The 14,903-nt window shown below is 40.2% G+C and overlaps 2 protein-coding genes across 3 annotated transcripts in view; one reads left to right on the forward strand and one right to left on the reverse strand.

The window, feature by feature from the left end:
• Positions 1-4,364, forward strand: part of LOC117937522 (cadherin-6-like) — a 63,721-nt gene extending 59,357 nt beyond the window's left edge. Inside the window, exon 12 of the mRNA XM_034861546.1 lies at positions 2,453-4,364. Within this exon, the coding sequence (XP_034717437.1) occupies positions 2,453-2,955 (503 nt within the window). The 3' untranslated portion in view covers positions 2,956-4,364. The remainder of the gene's footprint in view (positions 1-2,452) is intronic.
• A 1,969-nt stretch (positions 4,365-6,333) lies between these two features.
• The window catches only part of drosha (drosha ribonuclease III), a 92,611-nt gene continuing 84,041 nt past the window's right edge, over positions 6,334-14,903 (reverse strand). For both annotated transcript variants that reach the window (XM_034861545.1, XM_034861544.1), the window contains exon 32: positions 6,334-6,985. In XM_034861545.1, coding sequence (XP_034717436.1) covers positions 6,855-6,985 — 131 coding nt within the window. In that variant the 3' untranslated portion in view covers positions 6,334-6,854. The remainder of the gene's footprint in view (positions 6,986-14,903) is intronic.

The raw sequence follows: 14,903 nt of genomic DNA on the forward strand, positions 1-14,903 counted from the left end.
TTTCAACATAGTATACTATGACTATTTTCAACATACTATAGTATGACTTTTTTTCGACATGTTATACTATGACTTTTTTTTACTTTTTTGGCTTACTATACCATGACCTTTTTTCAACACTATACTATGACTTTTTAACTTTTTTCAACACTATAAAATTACTTTTTTTGACAGTATACTACATTTATTTGACATACTATACTATAACTTTTTCAACATACTATACTCTGACTTTTTGACATGCTATACTATGACTTTTTCCATGTGACAAAATATACATTTTTATAGTTGGTAGTTTCAAATTCTTTAATGAATACATATGCAAAACAATCAAATAAAAAATAAGCAGTCAATGCCAATGCACATCTCTAAACATAGTAAAGAATGCATGAAATATCTGTTTAAAAATGAACTAAAGTGAACTAAATACAAGTTATTTGCATGTATATATCATATAAATATATCATATTTGTGGTACACAGTAATTTCAAAATTAACATTCTGTAATGTAAACAGGAATTTAGTATTATGATTAGTTAACATATGTAAAGACAGTGGTGAAAATGTAGTGATTAGTTTAAGAGTCTCATGGGCATGAAACTGTCCCTGAGCCTGGTGGTGAGGAATACGGTGGTACTGTCTGCCAGACAGCAGCAGGCTGACGATCCTGATGGCCCCTACACCCCTGGATGTAGAGTTCCTCCATTGCTGGAAGCTACTTACAGTAGATCTTCTTCACCAACCTCTGTAGAGCTTGTTTGTAGTGTGTTAAAAAGTCCTAGTACAGTATGTCAAAATAGGTTAAAGTATAGCTTGTCAAAAAATCAGTATAGTAAGTCAAAAAAGTCATAGAACATTCTGTTGAAAAAGTCATGAAGAAGTCCTATTATAGTATGTCAAAAAAAGTCATAGTATAGTATGTTGAAAAAGTAATAGAACATTGTGTTGAAAAAGTCATGAAGAAGTCATAGAATAGTATGTTGAAAAAACTAATAGTATAGTATGTTGAAAGGTCATAGTATAACATGTTGAAAAGTCATAGTATTACATGTTGAAAAAGGCATAGTATAGTATGTTGAAAAAGTCAAAAAAAGCCATAGTATAGTATGTCCAAAGAAGTACAGAACACTGTTGAAAAAGTCATGGTAGTAATATGTTGAAAAAAAGGTATTGATGTCGAAGATGTCGAAATTTGTCATAAAAGTCATAGGATAGTATGTCAAAAAAGTCATAAAAACGTCCCAGTATATTGACGTTTACTGTAATAAAAGTCACAGTGACGTTTATTACGTTATTGATCATTAAGAATTTAGTTGATCACGTTAATTTGTTATTGGTTAAACTAATTCAGGTTGTGTAGTGTGAGTCTTGAAGCAATGAAATGAATTTCTTTGTGTGGCAGCAATTCAACATTTTACCACCCGGAGGCAATTTTTGACGCCGTACTCTGTTACCTGCGAGTTTACTTTTTGATTTCAAAAGTAATCATGAAATTGTGGCGTGGGAACATTTTAAAAAACAACTTAGTCCTCTGCAAACACTGCGATGCCGTGTAGAAGTACAATACAGCCACGACTCAAATGATGTACCACTTAAACAAAGTGCATCGACCTTAATGTGGGTGGCGGTGCATCCTGCGCTCAGTCTCAACCTAGCATAAAGTCACTAAAATGTAACTAAAGTTATAGTATAGTAAATCGAAACATTTGAAAAGTCAAATTTTATAGTTTGCCGTATAAAAAAGTCACAGTTTTGTGGAAAAAAATCTAGATAAATGTCACTGAATAGTATGATAATTAAAAGTAATAGAGCATGGTAAAAAAAAAAGTTGTTGTAAATATTTGATAGTTAACTATGTAAAACGTCTTATATTTCTAAATATTGGAGTGTACCAAGTCCTGCTTTCCAGACCACCTAAGCTGCTAGACTTCACAGCGACGGTGAATCTGCAAATTGGTCTCAGGAAGGAACTTGTTTTGGTGGAACATTTGCACCTCGCAAAAGAAAACGGCACGCAAAATAAGTTACCACAATACATTGCTGGAGCTATTAATATTAGCTGGAAACAGGGTTTAACATATTTTTAGCTTTATATAGCTTAGGGGGTACCCAAAGTGTATTTTGATAATTCCATAGTTCAAATGCCATAATGCTATATGAAGTTGTTTTTCTAGCACACATGTATGTATTTTGTTGTGTTCTTAAACTGCATTTGTTTGTGATTTTAAGCAAAAGAATGCAGTGGCCCTTGGGAAAGCAAATACATAATGCATACTTGTGGTAGCTGAGTCTGTTTCTACAAAGTCCCTGAACATCAGTGAATACTCAGGCAACATCAAGAATTCCCCCTGGACAGTCACTGGCCTTCAGAACAAGGAGAGGGAGCAAAGAAACAACAGCAAAAGTCACCAAAGTCTGTAACTTGTTCTCTCTGTTGTGGTTCTCCCTGTAGTGATCGTGGTGCTGTTTGCTGCCCTGAGGAGACAGAGGAAGAAGGAGCCTCTGATCATCTCCAAAGAGGATGTCAGAGACAACGTCGTCAGCTACAACGATGAAGGGGGCGGAGAGGAGGACACTCAGGCCTTTGATATCGGCACGCTGCGCAACCCAGAGGCCATCGAGGATAGCAAGCAGCGGAGGGATATCGTCCCCGAGACCTTCTACCCTCCGGTTCGACGGCCCGTGCTGCCCCCGATCCGGGACACTAACGGGGATGTGAGGGACTTCATCAACCAGAGGCTCCAGGACAACGACAGCGACCCAACGGCGCCGCCTTACGACTCCCTGGCCACCTACGCCTATGAGGGTAACGGCTCCGTAGCAGAGTCCCTTAGCTCACTCGACTCGGTGACCACAGAGGGCGACCAGGACTACAACTACCTGAGCGAGTGGGGACCCCGGTTTAAGAAACTGGCAGACATGTACGGGGGCGACGACAGCGACAGGGATTCCTAACGAGAGCCTGGCACGAGGAGAGAAAAAGTTAAATGAAACACATGTAAAACTTTCGTGCAATTTTGGTGCACGTGTAGCGAAAAAAATGGTGAAAAGACCAAGAAAAAAGCACTATTTGACCAAGTGCTCTGTCACTGCTACCGCGCACCAATCAATAGTCCCTCCGGTGACCAGACGTAGGCTTTGTGTGTCAAGTCAGTGTTAGTTGCGTTTTTGCCCGGGTGCAGTGAACGACTTTGTGTCAAGACTTTTGTGTGTGTATATATGAGGCCCAAATATACAATTTTTTTTTTTCTTCCAAAGCTGCATTTGATGGACATGTTCAACAAGCAGTTTTGTAAACCAACAGATATGCCTATGTATTTTTCAGTGTTTCTCGGACAAAAACATGCTGCATATTGTGAGTTCTATCTTTGCTTGTGTATGTACGATAATATGATACAATACGCTCTACTGTTTTGTTTTCTAGGGATTTTTATTCCAAATGACCCCCTCTTTCAGCGATGGCTGCCTCACATCATCCTTAGTTTTTCTTGAGCCAGAACATTTTTGGCATCTTCATCTCTGATGGGAAAATGAGAAATTTCGATACCGGTTTGATTGGAGAGGTATGCATAATGGAATTTGTGTTAGTTGTGGCACGTTGCTGTCAACAAGTGGCTAAAGTTCTTTAAAGCTTGCAAAAGCTTGGGTAAATGAACGCGGAATCTACAGCCACAACTAACATTTGGAAAAATACTAGTTAGTTATTTTTGAAGAATCTGATTTTCATCTCCACACAGCTTTGACCATTAGCATTGAGGTGAGCCAAATACCAAATATTTCCTTGTTGAGCTGAATGTCTTGAGAACCATTTTTCTCTGTGAAGCAAACACTGGCTGAAAAATGAAGTACACTAAATAGTGTTGTTTTCTAAGATACATTGATCATTAGATTTGATTGATAATCTAATGTGCAACATCCTCAGAGGAAAATACTGATCTTGTTGGACCTTTTTTGCTCACATCGACCACGGAAATGTGTTAATGTTTCACTCACGTACAGCATGATGTAAGTAACATTCACTTGAGCTTGAAACTACGATATTAGATTAAACACCTCGTGGACAGTTATCATTAAAATTAATCATGCAAATTTATTTTAAACAGGAAAAGTAACATTTGAATCAATGTACCAAGCTGGGACAATGATATGTAGATTGGAAATAGAACAATTATACATGCACATTTAAACTTGGACTCAGTCCATCTGTAAAGCTGTTATGCTTTAAATGAGCATCAAGTCTATAACATGAGACAAAAGAGTTGCCTTAAATAAAACAAATCTTCTCGATGAGATTTTCTTAAATTTGGGGGTCAGATTCTTTTCAAAAGAAGAGAAAAAAACATTTAAATGTGACCTACAGCATTTTGAAACAAAACAAGTGTTTTTCACACTTTCACACTTGATGTTTGATCAACATTTTGTGTCCTGTGATGGGCGCTGCCCTGCAGTCGACTGTATAATAATGTAAGATAGCAGTTTTTGGAAATGTGCCAAAAACCAGTATTTTCCTTTGAACACTGTCCAGTTTCCTTTATTACATGTACTGTATGTAGTGCTGAACATGAAGCCAGTCCAAGAGTTCACCTAACTGATTTCCTGTGGGATGAACGGCCTTGTCCAGAAAGGGGCTCATCAAAGGGGGCACCTGACCTTTGAGGAATAAGGTGTTCCATCATCTCCGAGAGAAGGTGGAAACATTAGCCCGCAGCAACAACACAACGGTTTAGTTTGTAAAGCAATTTAGAAATCAAAAGAAGAAAAGCAATATCATCATATTACTAAGACCCCCTTACAAAAAAACAAAAAAAGTAGTCTTGAAATAACGAGGGCTGGGAACTGAGAGGGCAGAATGACCAAGAAGAAAAGAGGCCAGCCAAAACAAGCTCTGCCCTCACTTTAGCAAAAGGCCAACCTGTGAAGAGACTGACATTCATCAGACATTTGGAACAGTAATAGCAAAACACAATTGCATAATTGCCACAGTGGTACACTTTTTCTCTGTGTACTTGGAACCAGGCTCGACATCGACAACGGTGCGCCTTGTTAAACAATCCAATTGAAAACACAGTGGTTGGAAAATTCTTAACGCTTGGCTATGCATACGTGTTCTCTTTTTTGCCCCCTTGTTTTGTTTATTAGCTTTTTGCTGGAGCTCCCATTGTGCAAGTGGCCATTTTCAGACTGCAGTAACGTTTTCTATGATTACCTATTAATGGGTTTGAAAAACCCTTCACTCTAACAAAGCTGCTTTTCTGCCTCAAGGTCCAATGCGAGGTCTCAAATGGAAATCAACATGACAGCAGCACTCAGCAAAAGCTTTTTTTTCCCCTTCAGTCTTCACTATTTTCTGTCTTCATACAGGGTGTCAGCATATCGCCATTACAAAGACGTGCTTGTGTTTTCCTATGGAGAGTATAATTGCCTCCAAGCATTGGCGCCATGCTCAGCTAAGATAACAGAAAATGTTGCACATCGCAAAGCACCGCCACTTCTGTGTTTTTCATTTGAGGCAACTAGATGGTGACGCTGATGTCCTCCGTCTCCAGATACAATAGATCTGTGGTTGTTGATGTGTAGACACAGTGGGCCTCGAGGCTCAACCGCTACTACGGTATATTATGTTGGTGACAATGTGATTAAGCTGTTGAGTTTTGTCAATGTAGAAACAACTTGAGAGGTTGTGGTAGTGTGAGAGGGCCCTACATCATTGGCTATTCATCAATCTGCTTTGTAAAACGTGATATTTTGTACTGAATATTTATATGACACGAATAAATATCTTTAAAAATCAGCCTCTATTTTCTTTGTGAGCTATTGTTACAAAAAATGGGGTTCATACATTATATTGAGGGTTACAAATTTGACAGGTTTATGTACTTGTGTTGTAGCTCCGTTAGACTACTCGTTTATTTTCTTCGGGGTTATGAAGGATAATTTAACTTTTATCTGAAATATGACAGCAGCCACGGGCTAGCAGGTAAGAGATTTACCATCCTCACAGGTATGTATATATTATCTACATTAAATCTCAGTACAAAAGACTCAACTCTACACGCAAGATAGTAATTCATATGACGCCCGTTGTTAAATAGCTTGATCCAGAGGCTACTGAGCTGAGGAAATTGTTAATTAGACAATCTATAATTAAGATCTGTCAGACAGCCAATCGGATTTGGAGAGTGGTTAAAAAGTGGGGGATCAAAAAAATTTGATTATTAGAGGATGAGTGGCAGATGTGTGACAGATGGTGATTGACTATAATTGACTCAACCCTTTTTTCTGGTAAAGGCCTCTTAGCGGAGCACTGAGCAAGTGCGGTTCACAATAATAAAAAAAAACTTATTTTTGACAGTTAATCAGAAACTTTATTTACATTAAAATATTTTATGGTTTATTTAGCATTTCATACTTCAATTAAAAACATTTTTTATGCCATGTTTCAGTTACATTGTGAGCTCCTGCTGTGGTTTTGGGTTGAAATGGTAACTCAATATTTAAGGATTAGGAAAAAAAACAACATAAGGCCACCTTTGACAGTGCCACAGTACTAAACAGCATAAAAGAGGACAGTATCATGCTTTATTTCTCAATGTTTTTAAAAATCGTGGACAAAAAACTAATTTGAGCCTAAATCTCTTGGTTTAGAGTAAAAGCGACCCAACTAATGCTTACCTGTGTCCCACCAATGTCCGTGTAGAACTTAGGCAACAGTCAATCATCATTTCTAAACTATCACAGCTCCACAATTTACTAGTTGCGTCTGCATTTTGCCAACTCTTGCCTGGACGGTTTGCAGTCAGAACTCCTTAATGTGGATGCGGATCCTGATTGGCCCCCCAAAAAAGGGAGTGCTGTCACTTCCTGCATTCCTCCGGCTCGTCAGTCTCCTTCTCCTGCCGTTCCCGCTCTCGTCTCATCTCCTTCAGCTCCTGTCTGTATTTCCGCTCGATGAAGCGCTTCTGATGAGCCATCTGTGGGAAGTTATCTGGTACAGGGAGAGGCAGAGCGGGAAACAGAGAGAAGTCGACCAAGGAGAACAGATAAAGAGAAAGACACAAAGAGGCAGGGGTGTGAAGAGACAAGGTCAGTTTCCAACTGGGGACAGCAATTTAGGGCTCAAATTGCACAGCCTATAGTTTTCATAGCAAGTGTCATGTTGTCACTTTGGTCAAATGACTGAAAATGTTGCAGGCAGACTTGTGATTAAATTGCCCTCATGTTGTTATTTCATTATTAATCATAAAGTAACAAGGAATTAGACAAGCCTTGTTTGGTTTCAGCACGCTGACTGTGAGATCTGATAACATAATTACAAGTGAACATTTCTAAATGAGATCTGCAATAAGATGGTGTAGTGTGACAGCTGAGAAAGTAACACAAAAACAGATACAAGCTGATGGTATGTTATCGTAGGCTTCTGTAGTTCAAGCACAGATGATCTAAACATGTGTCTCATGCTGCTTTGAAAGCTAATAACGAATAAAACTGCTGACTGCCAGAACTCTTTTATAGCTGACAAATGCTGTTAACTGTGGTCAACCAGTAAGCTGTAGAAAAAAAACAGGAATCTAATCAGCCTCCAGTTTCTAAAGAAAAGTTCTGAGGTCTCCATTTGGGTTTTTTGCTCTCTGCCAACTTGGCTGAAGCCACACAACCAATGAGGGTTTACAAAGTGTCAACAGTAATGAGCAAATCTGGAAGGTTAATCAAGGAAACGCACTCAAAAATGCACCTAAACTTCTTTTAAAATCTCAACCAAGACACAAATGAGCTTTTGAGGCCATAATGGCAAAAAATAACTTTGCATTTCAATTAAGACATTTGCTATTTCAAGACTGAACCACTACAACTATTTCTTTTCAGCCATACACCTGGTGGTCATTATTTGGTGCTGCATGTATAGTCACACTGCATCTCTGTCCTGTGAAAACCATGCAACTCCCAAATGTCAACTTTTCATGAGTTGAGAACAAAATTGTTTGGTGTTTTAAAAATTGTCAGGAAAAAACTGCTGATTAAGACTCTTTAAAGCGCAAGTTTATTCAAACAGGTCCTTTTCTCTGACCAGGAATCTAAACGACTAGAAAAACCATCAAAATTCAACTCTAACCCTGGATTTTCACCAACTGCGGATACCGTTGCGTATCAGCTCCGTGCTACTCCATCCTTCAGTACCCTCCAGGTCCGGATTTGTTGCGGAACATGACTGACAGCTGAAGGCCCAAGACCCACGATGTCTAGCGAATTCACGTATTTCACAGGAAACTAAAGCTTCCAGTGAATTCACACAACCACAAAACCTCTGACCTATTGACTTCAGGCCCGTCTCTGGCCATTACGAAACAGCTTTAAATACAGTCCTTATTTAGTCTTTACTAACAAGTTTCATACAATTTTACTAGAGTTACCTTATTATTGTTTGATTTTATTGTAACCTGGAGTCATCATATATGTGATGTTGGCAGACTGTACTTTGTTACTTTTACTTGAGTAAAGAAGTTAAATCATTACTTCTACGTTTACCAATTTATTTTTTAACAAAAGTATCTGTACTTCTACTTGAGTACGGGAAGTGAGTACTTTTGCCATCTGTGAATATATGAAATAAAGAAAAGCTCCCATCACATGTTCTGAGAGTTCAAGATGACATTTTCAAATGTCATTTTTGTTAATAGAATAGAACCATGACCCAAAGCTATCTAAACAACAATTATATCAAACAGCTAAAAAGAACGTCTCCTTTGAGAAGTTGGAAGAAGAGAATTTTTGGCACTATCACAATTATTATCATTATAGTTATTTTAACTAATTAATTCAGCTTAATTCAACATCCAATTTAGCAGAATTCCCCGACCCATAAAGGAACACATAATCCTAATTGGAGATAGCTGGAATTCACTGGAAGCTTTAGTTTCCTGTAAAATCCAGCAGGATTTAACCCTACGACCCACCAGGCAGCACCGTTTGTAATTTTGTTATTCAGAGCTTAGGTCATTTCCCATTAAGTGTGTACATTACTGGGTCTATTCACTGCACACCTCAATTTAAAACAGCACGCATGACAGAGGCCCGGCGGCTTGTGTCAACCTCGCTGAGACACACATTTGACTGTGCAGTTTTTCCGGTCACTGACCATGACCATGCAAACCTAAACAAATTAAAATCTGTCTTTCAATACTTTTTCCCAAAGAAGTTTTAAAGTAAATCTTTGGCCGTGGGAAAAGTAGAGATGACCCACAGAAAAACAAATCTAAAAGTTCTAATTCTGACCTTTCTGCTAGTGGTTTGTATACTCAAATTTAAAAAGGACCAAAAATATTGGGCTAATTTCCATTTGATTGTAAATGTAGAGGACACTTAAAGCTTTTGTTGAGACTTTCTGACGCTCTTGTCTTAAGCAAGTAACACTAACTTTTTCAAGAAGTACTGGGTTTATAAAACATGCCTTGTTGTCTTTGCTTGTTTGTTTCTGATAATTTCCCTGCTACTAACCTCGGAAGGTCTACAAGTTTGCTAGTGTAGTTGTAACCATCCTCGAACACCTTAAAGCGGCGAGTCAGCACATTAACCTCACACGTTGTTTCATTTCGAACCCAACGTGCTGCAGTACAGAGCCAAAACAACAGACCATGTATCACTGACTAAATACTTAGAGCCTGTGCTGCAGATAGTGTATATTATCCTCTGATAAATGAGAAAATTTAATTATTACTATTGTGCAGACAGTGGACTCGCAGACGATAATATGGCGCCTTAGGGGTTTGAGCCAACTATTCAACTATCTGGTGCCGATATTGGGTACCAGATAGCAGAAACTGCTGCTGTCCCACTGCTGCAGACGCACAGCCACGGTCGGGGAAACACACCACAGGAGAAGTGAAAATAGTTCTCACATGTTGGAGCGACACATTATCCATCTGGGTTGTGCTCAAATCTCTCTCTGGTGTTGATGAGCTATTCCAGCAGTTAGAAAATCAGTCATTTGAAACCTCATCACTCCAAAGGTTTATTTAAAGAATGCCTGATTCCTGATAAAGAGCACAGTTAGAACCTTTTATGTGCGTTTCCTGTGTTAAATGAACGTGTGAGAATTTTAATCATTTAACTAATTTATCAAGTTAGAAATGCAAGGAATTCGGTTCTCTGTGTTGGGTCAGACAAAAAACAATTTCCCCTTAAGGTCTAAGATGCTGTGAGGTATTTTTCAATATTTTTGTCATTTTATGGACTGAATAGTATTTGGCCTCAGGGTGGGCCTTACACACATTCTTCAACTGGTTTTCAGGAGGAATTGGCTGTAAAACAACTAGAGGCTATGTAGTATCTCATTCTACGTTTACATGTGGCCGGCTATTTTCATAAACAGATATTTCTACCTTTCCGGTTTCAAAAATAACACTGTGCATAGCTGTCAGTTTTTAGAAAAGTGTTTGTTTACCCGTGTATATATGCCTTCAACGCAGATGAAAAATAGCCTTTTGGCTAACCCTGGCGTATTGACAGAAGTGTCCATTAATATGCACTGTCCCTGTATCAAATAAAGACGTAAGGAATGCCATCAAGAGCAGTCCAAACCTGTAGGTGGCAATGTAACGAGATGCTCAAAGCCCACTTTAGCCAATCAGAATCCCCAAAATAGCAACAGCAACAACAAATCACTTCCTCTCTCTTCTCTTCTGCGGCTGCCTAAAGCTCTGATTGTCTCAGTTTACATGCAATCGTGCAAACGAAGATTTCCAAAATCTCCACTCTAGCTGAAGTTTTTAGAAAGACTCGTTTTCAGGGGCGAATTCTCCGTTTGCGTGTAAACAACGGGCACAAACAACGGGAAATGTCTCTGTTTTTCAGAATAACCATGGACGTCTAAACAGGGCCTCAGTTGTTTGCAGTTAGAGAATTCTAAACCCTCCGATGGTAAATGAAACACTAAAATTCCTATTACATTTGTGTTTGACGCGTGAATAGGAGGATGTATTCTACCTTTTGCAACACTCTAGTTCATTGTAAGGCAACAAAGAGAGTCAGACCAAGATAACGGCAATATCCTATTAAAAGGGGGACAGATCTTATAAGAATCCTAAAGAAAAAAATGTGTTGAAAAAATAAAAATAAAAGTGATTCCGAGGGAAATTTGGGGGACACACACATGCATGGATACACACCCAAACAACAATATGCTGTCAGTGATTAAGGAACAGTTGGTGAGCCTTGGAGAGAAAACTACATATTGGAGTTAAAATATGGAAATCACCAGCATTTTTCCCTAGGAGAAAGAAGAAAAAAAAAAGCTTTGGCCATTTACATTGTTTAACATGCAGCACAAGAGCAGGCGTCAAAGAATACGGGTTGCTAAAGAATACACAAGGCTTTTCATTTCAGTCTGCTTTGGGCATCGCAAAGACATGTTGAGAATTCTCAGCCGTCCAGCGTTCTCAAGAAAAGCACCTTTGAGAAACGGCACACTCGGCATACTGATTACACTGGTTAAGGCGGTGACGCCGCACTCAGGTCTTTTTGTTTATCGACAATTCCTCACAAGGACGCTGATTAAAGTCTTGAGATTCGGGGTGTAGCCGTTTTTGGAGCAGCGCTGGCAGTCGGCGGCGGGGGGAGGGGGCTAAGCAACAACACAGCCTGTTGTGCCCGGCAGCAGACATGCAGTGCTGAAATGCGCGCTCAGACAGCAGCTGGATGTGGACTCTGCGATGAGGGATCAGCTCCTCTTTTAAGGGCACAAGAACATACAGTGTCCTTTCACTTAGGCATTCACTATTCAGCCTAAGCTCAGGCCGTGAGATGACTCCACAATAGACCGGGTCGGCTGAGTCTATCACCTAGAGCTCGCGCACACCACATCGGTCAACAAGCCAATGAGGCACCTGTATAGTGCTGCTAAGGGATTTCCCTGCCGTGCCAAAGGCCAAACAAAAGGCTCAAGACACCGAATGGAGATCCTGCATACTGTACTTTACTTTGCCTCTATCCATCCAAGGCTTCTATCTGGAGATTAAAGGGTTTAGAGAAAGCTGAGGAAAAAATGTAGTCCCCTTCCAGCATATCAAGGCTCCTTCGCTTATTCAACAGATATTGCATTGTTCGAGAAACAAGCAGCTGCGGGGAAGCTAAAAAAAAAAAATGGAAAAGAGAGGGGGTTGAGACTTGGAGAGGGAGTAGAGACTTTAAACAGAGACAGTATTATCTGCAAGGATGCATGATAAATGGTTAAGCCGTTTCCATGTATATTTGATGTCGCCTTAGACCTAAAGGTGCGTGGTGCATGGAGCCTCAGGCTCTGAGAAACTCTGCACCACCAACCCCTTCCTCCCGTTGACTCTGTTCCCCTACCTGGCTGCTCTCAGCTCGATTTGTTTGCACTCATCTTTCTCCAAGTCTGGGCCTTGCTTAACATTTAATTCTGCCTTGACATATACAGGCAGGAGACTGTCAAAATGTGGGCCATCAAATAATGGAATGTGAATCAGCTCAGCCACCAGCGGATCGGCCACAGACAGCACACACACCGAACATTGGGCCTTGCTCTCTTTAATGAGCTCAGAGCTGTCTGACTGAACACAGCCGTGTCTCTCACCTCTCCGACACCGCTGGAGCAGCGGATTTCTGTCTGCCCGGAAAAGCTCTGCAGCATGATACAAAAAGTTCAATCCTGCCTCAAAGTGCTCCTGATACTCGAGGAGGCCTTAAATAAAACATGGAAATGAATCCTGACACGTTGCGGGGAGGTATCTTCGATCCGAGAGTAACACAAGGTAGGGCTGTTGTACAAGAGGAGTAATGGTGTAGCCGATGCTGCAGTGAGGGCCAACAAGACAATCAATGACGAATTACATGACACCGGGGCTAATGTCCTTGATTAGTCTTGCTATGAGAACAAATGAAGCGAGGCCCTCGACAATCACATGAGAGACAATGTGGCTCCAATAGGAGTTTATGAGTCAGGCGGTTCTGCAGCAGATGAGCTTGAGTCTGATTATAAAAGCTCATGTTCAGGAGACACGCAGATCCTTCAAAGGAGTGTTTTAACCCTGTTGACTGACCTGGCATGTTTATCTTAACAAAACAACATTCAACCATTGCATAACAGAATATAAATGATTTATATAGGCTTGAATAGTGAATTTAGAAAAATACTAAACATACAATCAGACTACATTTAGTAAAAACTAAATGACCTTCAAATAATGGGTGCTACCTGAAAACGATGGATGGCGAAAAAGATCTGATCAACCACAGTGAATAAACACAGTCTTCATATTCTATTACTAGACTGATCAGTCCCTCCAGGATTTGGCGATTGGAAAAATTCACGCATATTCAACCAATCACTGTAACTTTGGGGCGACTCGCAATTTTGACCAATCACCAAAACGCTTTCAAAAATTTGACCAAGAACTGGAGTATCCCACGACTTAAATCAATCCCAGCAGTTCCACGTGCCAGACTTGGTATCAGTATGTGACTCTGAGAGCCAATGACCAAGCGGGAGTGAGAACGGGTCGACGTCACATTTACCAACAAAAGGTACAGCAAAAGACCCCGCAAAACCTGTGCCAACCTGTACACATTTTAACATTAATGTTCGCTGTAACTTTTTTCCACTCTGAAGTCGCTGAAGCGGCTGCTGTTTTAATCTTGTCAGCTCTGCAGAGGGCGGGGGTGCTGAGTTCCCCCTGCGACTGACTGACACACACACACACACACACACACACACACACACACACACACACACACACACACACACACACACACACACACACACACACACACACACACACACACACACACACACACACACGGTGGATGCAGGAATAACGGGAGATGAGATGTACAGGATGACCTAAATTGAGGACAGCTACGCTCGTTATTGTAAGTGCGATGATAAGTTAAAGTCCAATAAGTCCTGTATCAAACCGTCGGAATGTGTGTCTCAGCCCAGTACAGGATAGGAAATTAACAATGTAAAGATCACCAAGCAACTGACACATTAAATCCACCAGGCATTTTCATATTATACCATCCTTTGCAGCATCCTGAGCCTTTTTGAAAAGGTTACTAGGAAAACTCAGCTTAGAGGAATTATATTTTACACAAAACAAGTTTCCTTTTAAATTTTAAAGAATTACACTAAAATGTTTCTTACAAAAGATCCCGCAACATCAGGCATTTTGGGCCGCAACTATCTCAAAAAAAGGCCTGTGAAATCCTGGAGGGACTGACTAATATAATAATATTGGTCAAATTCAAAATTGAGCAGCCCATATGTGTATTTATTTTTCTAATGATTGTGTATTATACAATTGACAGGCTCACCCCAAGTATTAGTAAACCCTGGGTGAAAGAAAAGCGTACATTGAGCATGGGGGGGGGGATTTGTAAATTATCGGGTTCAAATTAAGTGATATTACAAAGTCAGAAAAAGCCCTGGATCTGGTAGCCTTTGTGCCAAAAGGAGGGAAGACTTGAAGAGATGATTTTAAATTAACTGACCTTTTAAAAAGGCATTGCTAATCTAGTCACATGAAACAGCAATTTATGAGGGGGGAAATGTTCATTTGCTAGCAATGAGCATCTATCAATCACGGTGACAGAGGCGCACACTGGGGAGAGGAAAGGGGAGGAATTTAGGGACGGAAGAAGACACAGGAGAGAGAGAGAGTGTGTGTGTACTGAACTACGCCCCCTGATAAGGAGGGAGGGAGGTGAGGGAGAGGGGAGCCAGAAGCAGACAGAAAGGGAGACTGAGTGAGCGGCTTTAAATAATACCACCATAACGCTAATGTTTCATAAAAAGCTAAAGCTTGGGCACACAAACAGTATCAATCACAGGTAGCTGGAGAAGGCTTTATGGGCCAAATGAAATCAAAGTTTGACCTTCCTACCCTTTG

The sequence above is a fragment of the Etheostoma cragini genome, chromosome 22, assembly GCF_013103735.1.
Source record: "Etheostoma cragini isolate CJK2018 chromosome 22, CSU_Ecrag_1.0, whole genome shotgun sequence".
Classification (NCBI taxonomy): domain Eukaryota; kingdom Metazoa; phylum Chordata; class Actinopteri; order Perciformes; family Percidae; genus Etheostoma; species Etheostoma cragini.